General features: G+C 46.9%; 1 protein-coding gene across 1 annotated transcript in view; it reads left to right on the top strand.

The window, feature by feature from the left end:
• COL22A1 (collagen type XXII alpha 1 chain) overlaps nt 1-13042 on the top strand; it is a 304788-nt gene extending 291746 nt beyond the window's left edge. Inside the window, exons 59-63 of the mRNA XM_029913401.1 lie at nt 39-218; nt 3783-3849; nt 5490-5672; nt 6574-6651; nt 7326-13042. Of these exons, the coding sequence (XP_029769261.1) occupies nt 39-218; nt 3783-3849; nt 5490-5672; nt 6574-6651; nt 7326-7513 (696 nt within the window). The 3' untranslated portion in view covers nt 7514-13042. The remainder of the gene's footprint in view (nt 1-38; nt 219-3782; nt 3850-5489; nt 5673-6573; nt 6652-7325) is intronic.
• Nucleotides 13043-13559: the final 517 nt, after the last annotated feature.

Below are 13559 nucleotides of genomic sequence, written 5' to 3'. Positions count from 1 at the left end.
GTTCTTCTCTGTATTGATATGCTGGTTTTGTCTCATAGGGAGATCCTGGCGTCAAAGGTGACAAAGGCCCACAGGGAGAGAAAGGTCTGCCTGGGGATCCTGGCATACCTGGCCATAAAGGCCACACTGGATTGATGGGTCCCCAAGGATCACCAGGAGACAGTGGGCCAGCTGGACCTCCAGGGCCCCCAGGACAGCCAGGCTTCCCCGGGCCCAGGGTAAGAGTGGCAGCTGTGAGCTTCCAAAGAGTCTTATAGAAACACTCCCTTAATGACATGAGCACAGCCCGACGTTATTGCCTAGCTGCCTGTGAGGTGCCTCAGTTTATCCTGCAATGCTATCAACACGTGCTTCCTATGTTATGTACGCATGCAATGCATGTACGGCATCATTACCTGCTACTGCTCTGAATCCCCTGCACTCAAAGAAGAGATGCTGCATCTCCGGGGGGAGGGGGGGAGTCTCCCGCTAAACAATATTTGAATAAAATGGCTGTCATACCCGTAGCGTTTTTCAACTGAGGCATGAAACTGAGATCTTGGACAACTGAGGTCATTAAAATTCCCATGCTAATTTTTGCAAAAATAGAGAGAGTTAATTCAGGGGGTGTTGGCAAATTTCCGTTTGGGAAAGAAAAATGTTGGTGGCCTAAAGCTCCTGATGTGAGATGGTTATGATCTCCTTCACTTCCTATACTAAACTGCTACATAGCCTCGCTGTGTGGTGTTTAACAGGTGCCCTGTTCCACCCTAGAGGTGGATGCATTATATTGGCAAGTTGAGTGATTCATTACTGGTAAAAGCTCTTTAGGATCCTTCAGTTTGAAATTTGGTGTATAAATATAAGATATTGTCAGACAGGAAAATGCATGTGGAACTCTGGTCCACCAGCTTTTATGTAAACAATGAGTGCAGTCGGATTAAAAGAGTAGATATTTACACTAAGTAAGATAAAAATAAATGAAGAATATCAAACCTAATGCTTCAGGGGATCCCAGAGCTCGGGCTTCAGCCCAAGCCTGAACATCTACACTGCAATCTTACAACCCCATAGCCTGAGCCCTGTGAACCCGAGTCACTTGACGTGGACCAGCCATGGATGTTTAACTGCACTGTAGACATATCCCTACGTGTCTAGAGTCAGGAAGAAACTCCCTACATAAGCATGTTACAGCCTAATTGTCCACACAGGGCTTTACACCTTCCTCTGGTGGTGGCCAGTCTCAGAGCGAGGTATTGTGATATGCGGGCCTACTAATTTACCCTAACTGTGAGCTCAGCTGTAAGGAGTGGAAGTTCATGAGATGTCAGAATAACCTATCACAACAAATGTATGAAAGTCCACTCCAAAAGGCCTACTGGTCTAACTCAAGGACTGTGTTAAGATCATGCCTGGTAAACAAGAACAGAGTGAGATCGAAAATCAGTGAACTAAAATTGGTATGTGGGATATTAGACCTAATTAATGGACAAAATAATGAGGGGGTGTGGGCTATTCTGCCCATCGCTCCCTTTTCGGGTTCTTAAAGAAAGGCTTTTGGAGAAAAAATAGCTATTGGAGTGAACTTCATCATTGTGGCTGCCAACCTGCTCCCCCCACTATCCTCTGGAATCCCAGACCGGACCACCTTCATCCAAATCCCGAAAGATGTCCTGACCAGACCAAGCCAGAGAGAGGGACCTAGGGGACAGCTTCGGCTAAATCCCAAATCCAACCTGGGGTGTGAGACTTCATCTCACGCCCTAATGTGTCTTTTGCCTTCCCTAACTTATTTCTTCTCTTTTCTATCTCTCGCCGCCTTTTTCTTCTGTCTAATCAGAGTCTGGCCTACCTGGCCAAGACTTTATTGTTTGCAACGCTGCTGGAAGCCCCATCACCAGAAAGAGGCAGCTAAAACAATGTCCTAAACAGCCCGATGCAGGTACAACTTTGCCAGGTCTTGGCATGGCTGAGAAGACCGTGTGCTGTGCCTGTGTTTTTTTCCAGAAGTGAGATTGCAAGTGAAAGTCAACATCCTCTAAAGGGAACAAGGGATGTTGTTAAAATGAAAGCCCGACTTAATCCTTTACATTTCAAATGCTGTAACTGTTTTTCCTTCTTCTTCTGTAGCTTTAATAAAAGGTGAAAAGGATTTTAAATGGTGTATTTATCATGGTAATAAGCAGGCTTGAGGTGTCTGTATGTCAAGCCACAAACCTTGTTTAACGCTGTTTAATATTGAACAGTGTCTGGGTTATGTTAACATCTTTGGCCCATATAGTCCATCTAAATACAACGGAGAATACTGGACTACAGAGACCCTTGATATATTCCTAGATATATTATTGGAACCAGCTCATCAAATTCATGAGATCATATTATATTTGAATAATTTGTTCTGTGTAACAAAAAGAACACTCTACTAATCTAAAGTGCCTGTGGGCTCAGTATTTAGAAGGGTGAAGACAAATATTTGATAGTAGTAAAGCAGACTAAATGTTTTGAGAAATTAATTCTGCCTTGAGGCGTTTACCTCATAAGTATTGAATGTGAAATTGTCCCTCACGTAAAGAACAGGTAAATTTTAGACAAAGCACATCTTTGCCCAGCCACATGGAAGACACATGATGAAACATAGTAATGAGTTATGAATAATTAAAGCAATTAAAAGTAATGACCTTTAAAAAAAAAGCCCTAACAAAACAATCCACAATTCTTTTTCGGGGCTTAGGAAGTGATCTCTAAATTTTGAAAAATATTTTCTGAATCCATCAGCAAGAGGCATTCTAAGTGAATGGTGATTAAAATGAGGTCATTTCTATTGATACTGATGGACAAAGTCTTTACATTATGCTAAACCCGTGGCTGGAGATAGGAAGCAAAGGGACTAAATAGTCCATATTTGGGTAAGAATTTTTTAATTAAAAAATTGTAATAACATGAAATATTTCTATATTTTTAAAAATGTTTCATGGGTGCTACAATCAATAATGAAAAATAAGAACTTCAGTCTCAGAAGGGTCATAAAGCTTTTTATAAAACTGATGTACAGCACAGATTATACAATGTTGTACCCTGAAATGCATCCACTACTGATGCAATGCAACAGCTGTTGAACAGCACACTTCACCAGCACAAAAGAGCAGGGGACAGGAAGTGAAAAAGACTGCTACTGCAGTGGGGACTTTAGGCAGGTAGTACATAATTACTCTGTACAATTTAGAAATCGCTTTCAAATTTCATCTGGCCAGAAATCAAAAAGAAATTGAAGCCAGGAAGAAACTGTGACTTGCTTTCTGGGTGGAGTTTCATGTGAACATTCTAGTTAGTTCCATTCCACATGAGGTCAGGATGCTACACTATCATTCTGTGTTAATGTTTATAACACACAAGTCTAGATACTGGGTTTGATTGCCCCGTTGGGGGCAGGAGGGTCGCACACAGCACACACCTTTGCGGGAGCTCCTTCTCTAGGAAGATTCACATTTAGGAAGGTGGCAGTATTTTCACTATGGTCTTCCTATGGGTCCCGCTAGGGGAAGGCAGTTTTAATCTCCGCCTGATGCTCCTGGTGGTGGGTGTTGACCTGGAGATGCATTGAACCAATGAATCCAGTGCTGGGCTTCCCAGCAGGGTGGGAAGTGTAGGCAGGTTGTGCCCCTGTGAGCTTCCCTTCCTGCAGGCAGATTCTTCAGCACTGGCGACTCAAGCCTACGGTAGCTTCTCCAATAACCCCCAGGTGAAGAGTTTTTTGTTTGCAGTTCTTGCTGTGATTATCACCATGCTCTCACTCTTCTCCCTAGGGGGACTCTCCATCGCTGGAGACTCTGAGACGGCTCATCCAAGAGGAGTTAGGAAAGCAGCTAGATGGTAAGTGTCGGTACCGGGCAAGCCACCGAAACATCTGAGGTTCCAGAAGATGCTTTGTACAGCCCCCGAGCATGTGATTTGTGTCCCCACCTTTCCCAGCTGTTAAAGGGCAACTTTGAGATGGGAGCAACTTGGGGAAAGGAGACGTGTGAAGTGAAATGGTCTTGGCCAACATTCGTCTAGTTGCTGTTATTGAAGGTGCTTGTGTTAGTACAAGGGCTTTCTCCCTCCCAGCCCACGTTCTCCTTCTGTCCCATTGGGCACAAAGCCTGTGCTTATCGCATCACAGCCCGTTGCCAGGGAAATGGCTGATATCACAAACCCAGCATTGTGATTTCACTGTGGGATCACGTGGGGAGAGAAGGTCGGTCGGGGGGGAGCAGCAACATTATTTTGGGGCAAATTCCTGGAAGAAAGCACAGAGGCTGAGTGAAAAGGCGGTGGGCTCAGACTAACGTGCTGGTGGCATCCAGAACACAACTGGATGGGAGAAGGAACAGCAGATGCAGTCTGCTGCTTCATGCAGTGTCTATGAACTGAGGGCAGAACTACAGCCCATGCTTTGGCCACTCCCCCAACCTGCCCACAAACCTCCACCATGCTCCAGCACCGAGGGTCACTGCAAAGCTTGGCTCCATGCCACACAGTGGGGTGAAGAGTCCCATTGCATGGACTCTCTCCTGTCTGCTCTCCCCACAAATCCTGGAGCAGCGGGAACAGGGCATTTTTTTCTGCATTTTGCTCCGTTCAGTGCTGGTGGGCAGGATTTGCCTCCATGTTAGTTAATGGTCACCGTGAAAGGAAAAGATTCAATTAATCTTTTACATGCTTTAACACTTCTAGTGGTTTAAAAGGCTTCCCTGGCGTGAAAGTCCCTTCTGATCGGGGTCAGCTAATGGAAGCCTGAGCTCCAACTTGCCCTTCCCTCCTGTGAGAGCTTTTTGTCATGTGTTTAGTATGCCTGGGGGGGCTGCTGAGATCTGGAAACTGCCATCCCGGTGTGTGCTGGGAAAACAGGAGAAAGTGCTGGCACAGGGAAATGGCGGAGTCCCACTTTCTGTCTACACAGCCCTTGAGTCAGGGCCAAGTTGCCCATCTCAGGCCTGGCTGCCCCAGAAAGAAAAGAAATCCCCTCTCCCTAGAGTGAACCATGTCAGCTGCCTTATAGATTCATAGATTCTAGGACTGGAAGGGACCTCGAGAGGTCATCGTTATCTCATGCTCCGTGATAGGATACTAGTAACAAGCTCTTCCTTTCAGTGGGGAAATGATCACAGCGCTAATAATCCCGGCCGGGTAACAATGCAGCTGAGGGAAAGGAAATAACCAGTCCTAGAAGCCAATAGGACAAGGAGCCAGGCGATGGGGGAGAGGAAGGAAAAGTCTGAGAGAGAGATTCAGAAAAAGTTCTTAACTGCAGGAGCAACAGGGTAGTAGGTTAAACTGGTGTAGGTTGTGGGGGAGGCACCATCATGGCTGGTGCTGAAGAAGTGTGTGGGGAAGGCAGGGTAAGTCGTCTGTTAAGTGCTAAGAGTTGGGCTGGGAAAACACGATCTTTCATTGGCCCTATTGCCTGCAATCCCTTGTCTCGCAGAGCAGTGACTTTCTAACCTAACAAAACCACCTCTGTCTATCCTCAGCAAAACTAGCCTATCTCATGGCTCAGATGCAGCCAGCGCATGTTAAAGCACCCCAAGGCAGGCCAGGGCCTCCGGGGTCTCCCGGTAAGGAAGGGCTCCCAGGAAGACCTGGCCCTCCAGGAGAGCCCGGCCGACCTGGACAGACAGGGTCTGAAGGGCCATCAGGACCAGTGGGTCCAAAAGGTGAGTGAATCATAGAGCATGTTGGGGGAACCTGGATGCTGTACCTGTTCCAAACCTTGTGTGCCCTGAGCCCTCGGAGGTTCCTACACGTTCAGTATGTTCACTGTAGTAGGGGTAAATGGAGCAGCAAGAACTGCTTTGTTCTGCTGATTTATAAACAGACGTTTTCATTTTTCAGTATCCGTAGTGGACTCTTTGTATCAACTTTTTTTGCTTCGTTTCACAAACTGTGATTCTCAGAAATGTTCGGCGTAAAGTACGTCTTGAGAATTTGGACAGAGCTCTCCCTCATTTCAGTATCCCATCACGGTGTCGTGCTGTTGCTTTGGGATGACTCTGCATTGCTTAGAACAATGAAATGACAGCAGGTCAAGGTGCCTCCTGGAATTTTTACTGCACAGTAGCAGGGTCCACACGGCTACTGGGGCACTGCTTGCTACAGCGCTATGGATTTACATTCCAGCTTGTCATGCGCTAAGTCTCTGCATACGCATGCCCTTAGGTCAGATAAACAATGGCTGGAGCCTGCCAGGGTCGCTCTGGACCCCACTCTGACCCTCATACGGCCAAACACTTAAGAGCAAGCAGATGAGAGGTGAATGTGGCTGACCTTTGCACAGGGCCTTCGAAGAATGCAGGAGAGGCTCCTGGAGCTCTCCGCCCACTCAAGGGCCAGTCACAGTCTGAGCTGGCTAGGTGCTTATCCCAGCAGATATCATATATCAGCTAGGAACGGGGGGCGAATGTGTTCCCACGGCAGCAGCATTTTGCACAGTGTCTCTAACAATAATATTTATTTATATTACAGTGGGGCCTCATGCCTCCAGTCAGGATTGGTGCCCCCTTGTGGCATCTTTTGGTTGTGCAGCTCACAGTAACCCATTTGGATTTTATCCTCCAGGTGAAAGAGGTGTGAAGGGTGAGAGAGGAGATCCTGGTGTTGGTCAGAGGGGTGAAATTGGTCCTCCAGGAATTCCAGGTGGGTTGTTTGTTAATACTGCCAGAAGCATTGTGCCTCTTGGAATAGGCTAATTGCCAACACTCCCAAACTTAGTGACACCAGGAGTAGTGTTGCGAACATGCCAGCAGCCAGAGTGCCACACCTCCTTTGCAAATACTTGTATTGATCCTTTTCTAGCTGAACCAAACCCACACATCCAAGCAGCCTCAGATACCGGGAAAGCCCCGAGCCAAACATTGTGGTTCAAGCGCACAACAGTGACACGCTGTCATTGTTGATAGATAAACAGCATTTGCTAGTTGTGATACCAGTGATTGATCCAACCTTCTCTTCGCCCTGCAGCTGCAGGGAGAAGGTGGCATGGGCTGTGTTTTATGACTCCATGTGCCACATTTGGCTGCCAGGCTCCACATTGTGCTCCCTGTGTTACAGCAGCTGTGTCCTGAGGTGTGCCTGCTTCTGGTACTGCCAGGCGGGGAAATGTTCAGGGAGGGAAGTGAGCATTGCTACGAGCGACATGTGGGGAAGTACCTCAGACTGGGCATGGCCCAGAGAGATGGGGCGGAGCCAAACACCTCCGCACTTGGCAGAAGTTCATCTCCAGGTCCCAGCCTGGCTGCCGGGCCCCTCTCATGTGGTGTGGCCTTGCTGAGTCATACCCTGGGAATAATGGTCCTTTGTTTTCATTCCAGGCCTCCCAGGGGAACCTGGCTATGGCAAAGATGGGATGCCAGGAGCACCAGGCCCACAAGGGGAAGCTGGAGTGCCAGGCCTCATGGGCCCACAGGGACCTCCAGGAACCAGTGGACAGTGCGATCCCTCTCAGTGTGCTTACTATGCAAGTCTGGCCGCCCGGCCTGGCAATGTCAAAGGGCCCTAGGCAGCCCTGGGGACTCTCTCCGGACTGGTTTCTGAAACTTGAATTCAACACGCCTACCAGGAGCTCTTGGATTGTTCCCTAGTTGCGTTTCTTTATGGGAGGCCTTTGAGATGATCAAAGCCAACGAATGCTGCCGGTCGGTCAGATTATTATTAATTATTATTTTTATTATTTTGTTGTTAATGTGAGAAATGTGTTTGGTTTTGTTCTCTCTAACATCAGGGCATATTAAAAAATTACAAATACATTTTTACATATAATATTGAGACCTAGCATAGCCATTGTTGTTTATACAGAACCCATGTGAGTGCCAAAACCTCTGCTCAGCTGGGAGAGTTCTTTTCCAGACTTCTTTCCCAAGTTCTAATATGACAATATCAGTGCATGCTAGTGACTGCGAGAAACAAGCCTACAGGAGGGGCAAGCGGCTGAAAAACATTGGGGGGAAGATGGCACGGGGAGGCTGACAAAGAGCTAGTCTCCAATGCATTCAGCTCACAATGGACAATCAGTTACAGACAACAAGCGCTGGAGTTCCCAGAACTGCTGTACTAAATGTAATGTTCTCCTTGCTCAGAAAGGACACAAACGTTAATCATAAATAGCCACTTGACAGGCTTTCTGGGCATGAGCAAGGCTCTGAAAAGAAGGTAAGGGAGAGCTGATGACATGAAGAGAGATTCTGTTTCCAGTATAATTGCTCTCCCCGTGCCCTGTGCATGTTCTTTAGTTCCACTCCAAAAGGCAAAGATTTTATTCCTGGTAATTGGGGCCTGTGCTCATACTGTCAAGAAGATGCCTCTGCAAACAGCCAGCACGTTTGTGCTTCTTGACTTCTTGAGCTAGTAGAGTTCTATTCCTGCTCTGCAGTGAGGGCATGGACAACGTCCATTAAAGTTAACACAGTGATCCTCCAGGTATTGGCTGGTATTATGGTTTGTAGAAGGTTGGACTAGGTGATTATCTTGATCCCTTCTGGCCAGAAAATGTACTATGATCTTCAGGCCACCATATCTGATGATTCACAGGGACACAGGCAAAGCAGGGTAGCCTCTTGGAAGGGGAAGTAGACTGGAGTGCTGTTTTCAATAGAAAGGCCAGCACAATGAAGCATTTGGAGAATCAATGAATTAAAGGAAATTATATGTGCCAAGAGGTCAATAACACCTGCCCCCCAAAACTAGCTCCTAAAACAATGGGGTCACCTGACTGCAGAAATCAATGTACATCTATACAGGGAGAGTAAAGAATTGAATAGGCCAGGCTGGGTTTTGAGACGATAGTTGCTTCTACAATAGATCCTTCCTCATTCTAAACCCCTGCACGCACGCACACACACGGGACAGATTTTCAAATGTGATCAGCACCATCTGGGCAGATTTTTAGAAAAACTCAGCTCCTGTGAAGGCACTTGAATGAAGTTCCCAGGTTTTCAAGAGCGCTAAGTACACAGCCACTCACATTGTTTTCAATGAGGGTGGGACATTCTCCAGTGCCCTCAACAGTTGCTGTTGAGTGCTGAGCGCTTCTGAAAATCTGGGCAGGTTTTTCTGATGCCTAAATGGGAGGTCGCTTTAAAAATCCATTCCTAGCATACACATTCACCCAACTGCGTGTGCTTCCAAGTTATTTAAACTGAACAGACGACAGAAGCTGGGGGCTTGGATCCATCACAGACATATAGCCAGTGTGCACTGTACAGAGATAACTATTTTGACACATTGGATCCCTTCCCAAGGCATGTCATATGTTGGTCATTAAACATGAAATAAAAATAACAGATTAAGTACCATGGTGAAAACCTTTCCTCTGTAGATTGCAAGTGTGTCACCCCGATGCAAATAACCCTTTTGCTTTATAAAGACTAGTAAAAGTGAAAATATTATGCAGCAAAGGGTTTGTTGCTTACAAGTAACTCAAGAGAGCATATCTATTGATGCACTTCTTCACCAGCCAGTCCCCTGTAGTTCCGTTATTTTATTGTCTATATTTCAACATCAAACAGGCATGTTGGTCAAGTATTTAACAGCACCATGCTGGCCAGGCCAGGCTAGGATACAATTCATGTACTCCAATGGGAACACTTCACACCCAAGAAAGCACTTGGTAGCACGAGATGTCATTGCCGATAGACCTCATGGCAGCAGCTAGGTTTTACAGAAGTCAGGCATGTTAACTGGGCCATGCTAATGTGACATTCACTGCTGTCACTACTGTAACTCACCAGACTCTCTGTAAATCATGTCTAGTGATGTACATACCCACATGCTGTAAATGGCTGACAACCAGGCAGCACCGGTTTTCACGTAGTCAGGATCTTGTACACTGGGTTAGCGGGAAATGTATAAAAAGGTTCTTGTTTAACAAGATTCAGGCCATTTTCTTTCCATGAGACTATGCAGTGGAATCTAATTTTGAGGGCACTTGGAGCTCGGGAAGAGTGACTGCTTGAGCTGGGGAGAGATTTTTTACTTTTCTCGCGGCCTCTTGATCTTGGAAATTTGCATGCACTTTTGCCAAGAGGCTGCTGTTCTTACAATAAGAGGCACATCTGCATCTTTCATGGCGATTAGAAGAATTGGATGGCCCACGCACAGACCTGAAATGAGCAATTGCCCTACTGCCAAGAGCACTTAAGTAAAAAAAATAAAGCATGCACCCAAATCCCTTACTACCAGGGCCTTACCTAGCCATCAGATTTTAAGCTAGATTCCTATTGATTCCAGTCAGAGCCCTGTACATCTAACAATGCAGAGGAGCAGTACTGTTGGCTTCTTTTCTGTTCCTATCACCACTTGCTGCAGCTCCAAAAACTCCCTTACATACATTGCTCAGTTTCAGCCGTCTACTAGCACTCTACTAGCTCTGTGTAAGCTCCAAAGCTTGTCTCTCTCACCAACAGAAGTTGGTCCAATAAAAGATACATTACCTCACCCACCTTGTCTGGCTAATATCCTGGGACCGACATGGCTCCAACAACGCTGCATTTTAGTACTCAATCATTTGAATATAGTTTGCCCATCATCATAGTGTCAGTCCCCACTAGAGGGTGATTAAAACCTGGCCTCAATTCCAAAATGACGGGGTGGCTTTCATGAAAAGGGAAAACATGTAAAATATCCATTTGCTTCCTATGTGGAGACGTCTCATTAATTCTGCTAAGGAGTGAGGGAAAGGGTGCATAGCATTAATGGCACTCTGTGAACTAGCGCTTCACTTCTTAGCAAAACCAGCCTTTTTTCCCCCTCCGGGAATAAAGCTTGTGATTTAGAAATGATGAAAGCCAGTTGAGACGGCTGGCCAAGTCGGGTCACCAGAGAGATCTAGCCCTCCCTCCCTACGTCTGTGGACACAGCTTCAGTTCCTTGGAGCTAGGGCCAGACGCTGTGGAGAGAAAAGCCTGCATAGAGAAGGCAAAAATTCCAGCCTAAACTCTTTAGGCAAAATCCTGGCTCCTTTGAAGTCAATGAGAGTTTTGCAATTGGCTTCAGTGAGGTCAGGATTTCGCCCTTAGTGGCTGTTAGTTAAAAGGCCTCTTGCAATCAACATTCTTCTCTCCTTTAAAGGCAGTCTGCCCTCAAACGGCTAGACTGGTTCTGAGAGCGGCTGTTTCTTATTCCAGCAGCATGCCAAAAATGGCCGCTCTGAAACAAATGCGACTTAGCATAAGCATAGCCGAGTCCACGCGATAGGAGAGCAGACTGTGCGCAGCTTGGTTTGGAAGTAAGAGCAGTTTGGGCCTGGCGATAAAACAATGATCATTGCTTGAAGGATTGGACGGGGACATACGTACCCAGACGTGGCTATGTGGGCATCAGTATCCAAGGAGAAGAGGAGATTGGTGCCACAGCCAAATTGCTCCCTTCCTCCCCACCTCCCCCTGGGTTGTTTCCTAATTATTTCTGTTCCGTCAGCTGCAGTGAGCATCTTTAGTTCCCACCCACGCCCCAGGACCCTTGACAGTGCCAGTTCCCCAGAGAAGGCCCTGTGGCAGCTGTAGTAAGGATTCTGGCAAATCCAAGGTCAATAGCTGCCCGTTGCACGTCTAAGGAAGAACAGGGACACGGTATTGGAGTGACGGGGCTCAGGTCCAACCTGCGCTGAGTGACTGGAGGCACCCCAATATTACTCCAGCATCCCCTTAGCTAGGGGGCCCCAGGTGGTTGCCTGTTTGGCCGACGCATTAAGGTGCCCTGCTGGAAGACACCTAGGGGGAGTCCTAAAAGGGAAACTCTGCCAGCGTCTGGTTTTCAGATCAGTGGAATTTGGCTTATAAATCTTGACCGGGTCCTAATAAGCATCCATGTGCTGGCCATTAAGGCACTCGGAGTGAAAGGGGAGCCCCTGTGGGTTCCTTTCTCATTCTGGTCCCCTGCTCCCACCCTACGCTGGCTTTGCAGCCGCTCAGTTCCATTTTCAGAGCTTTCTGTCAAGCCGACTTCCTACTTGCTGGTCACTGAAAGGCATTTACACAGCTCAGGAAGCAGCTGAGCCTGTCTCCAGTAGCCCAAGTAGGAGAAAAGTACCATAGACAGGGAGCTTTGGCCCAGGACTGGAGCTAGGAGACCTGGATCTGCCACAGACTCTCCGAGGGCCTGATCCAGTGCCCAGTGAGGTCAATGGGACCCTGCCTGTTGCCATAGGAGCAGGCCTAGGTTGAAAATGGTTAGTTAAAAGTAGGCACCTAAAGCTGCATTGGGGCACCTAAATAATTGATTTCCTGAGGTGCTGCCTGCCCCTAGCGCCCCTGGGGAGAACGCTTAGGCCCCAGTTCTGCTAAAACCTATGTGTGTGCTTATCTTGAAGTCCATCAGGCTACTCACGGTGCTTAACGTTAAGCAAGTGCGTAGGTGCTTGCAGGACCAGCAACTAATTTAGGTGCCAAACTTTATGCACCCAGCTCTGACATTTCTTGCCTTTATCTCCCTGTGCCTCAGCGTCTCTAGCTCTAAACCAGGAACGGTGATACGCTCCTCAGCAAAGTGTGCTAAGATCTAGACACGCCACGCTCTAGCAGGGTGCCAGGTTTTTACACAAGCTGCACAGCAGGCTAGCAGCGCTCTTTTCCCCCCCCCCAATGCAGTTCAGCATTACAAAAGAGAGGCTGGAGGGCTATGCTGTTGAAATAGGGTTGGGGACACAGACAATATTTTATTTATATATTAAAAGAGGTGCTAAGCGTTTGTGCATTTTATGGCATCGGTGCTTTTTTAAATTGTGTATAAATTATTGTGATCGTAATAAAGAGGCTATTATTCCAAACATTTTTTTTTTTTTGCCTATAAAATGAAAACCCCAGAATCATCTGGGGGAAATAAACGTGTTTGTTAAATTATTTAGGGATTTTTATTTGTGGGTTAAGCTGTTCAGCCTGAATTAGTTTTTCACTGACACTTTAGTTGTTCAATTATTTTCCCTTCCTGACGTTTGTGAATGGTTCTTTTCAATTCAGTCTCATGGTGCTATTTTACTGAGCTTATTTTTTCCCCCTTGTTGTTAATGTGGGATTATTAAACTATTTAAAGTTGACCAGCTGCTCTGCTTGTTTATTTGGAAATGTGTGTGTTCAAAAACAAACAAGCCCCCGGAGAAGAGTAAACTGAATTATTTTGTGTTTTCCAACGCTACAATGTGTGCTGCAGCAGGGTCTAACTCGGATCCATAGGCCGAGCACAAGACCAGATGGGAGATGCCCCTAGCTGTAAGACTATCAGCTTCAGTAGACAGGAAGGATGGTGCAGTGGGCAAAGTGCTAGCCTGGGACTCGGAAGACTTGGATTCAATTCTCTGGGCATGTCTTCACAACCCGCCGGATCTGCGGGTAGCGATCGATCTATTGGGGATCGATTTATCATGTCTACACTAGATGCAATAAAATCGATCCCCGATCGCTCTGCCGTCGACTCCGGAACTCCACCACAGCCGCTGTCCTCACAGCCAGGTAAGTCGACCTAAAATACGCAACTTCAGCTACGCTATTCGCGTAGCTGAAGTTGCGTATTGTAGGTCGACCCCCCCCCATAGTGTAGACCTAGCCTCTGTGCTG

The sequence above is a fragment of the Terrapene carolina genome, unplaced genomic scaffold (genome assembly GCF_002925995.2).
Source record: "Terrapene carolina triunguis isolate 2854851 unplaced genomic scaffold, T_m_triunguis-2.0 Scaffold58, whole genome shotgun sequence".
In the NCBI taxonomy this organism is placed as follows: Eukaryota; Metazoa; Chordata; order Testudines; family Emydidae; genus Terrapene; species Terrapene triunguis.
This window is presented reverse-complemented; position numbering and strand designations above follow the sequence as displayed.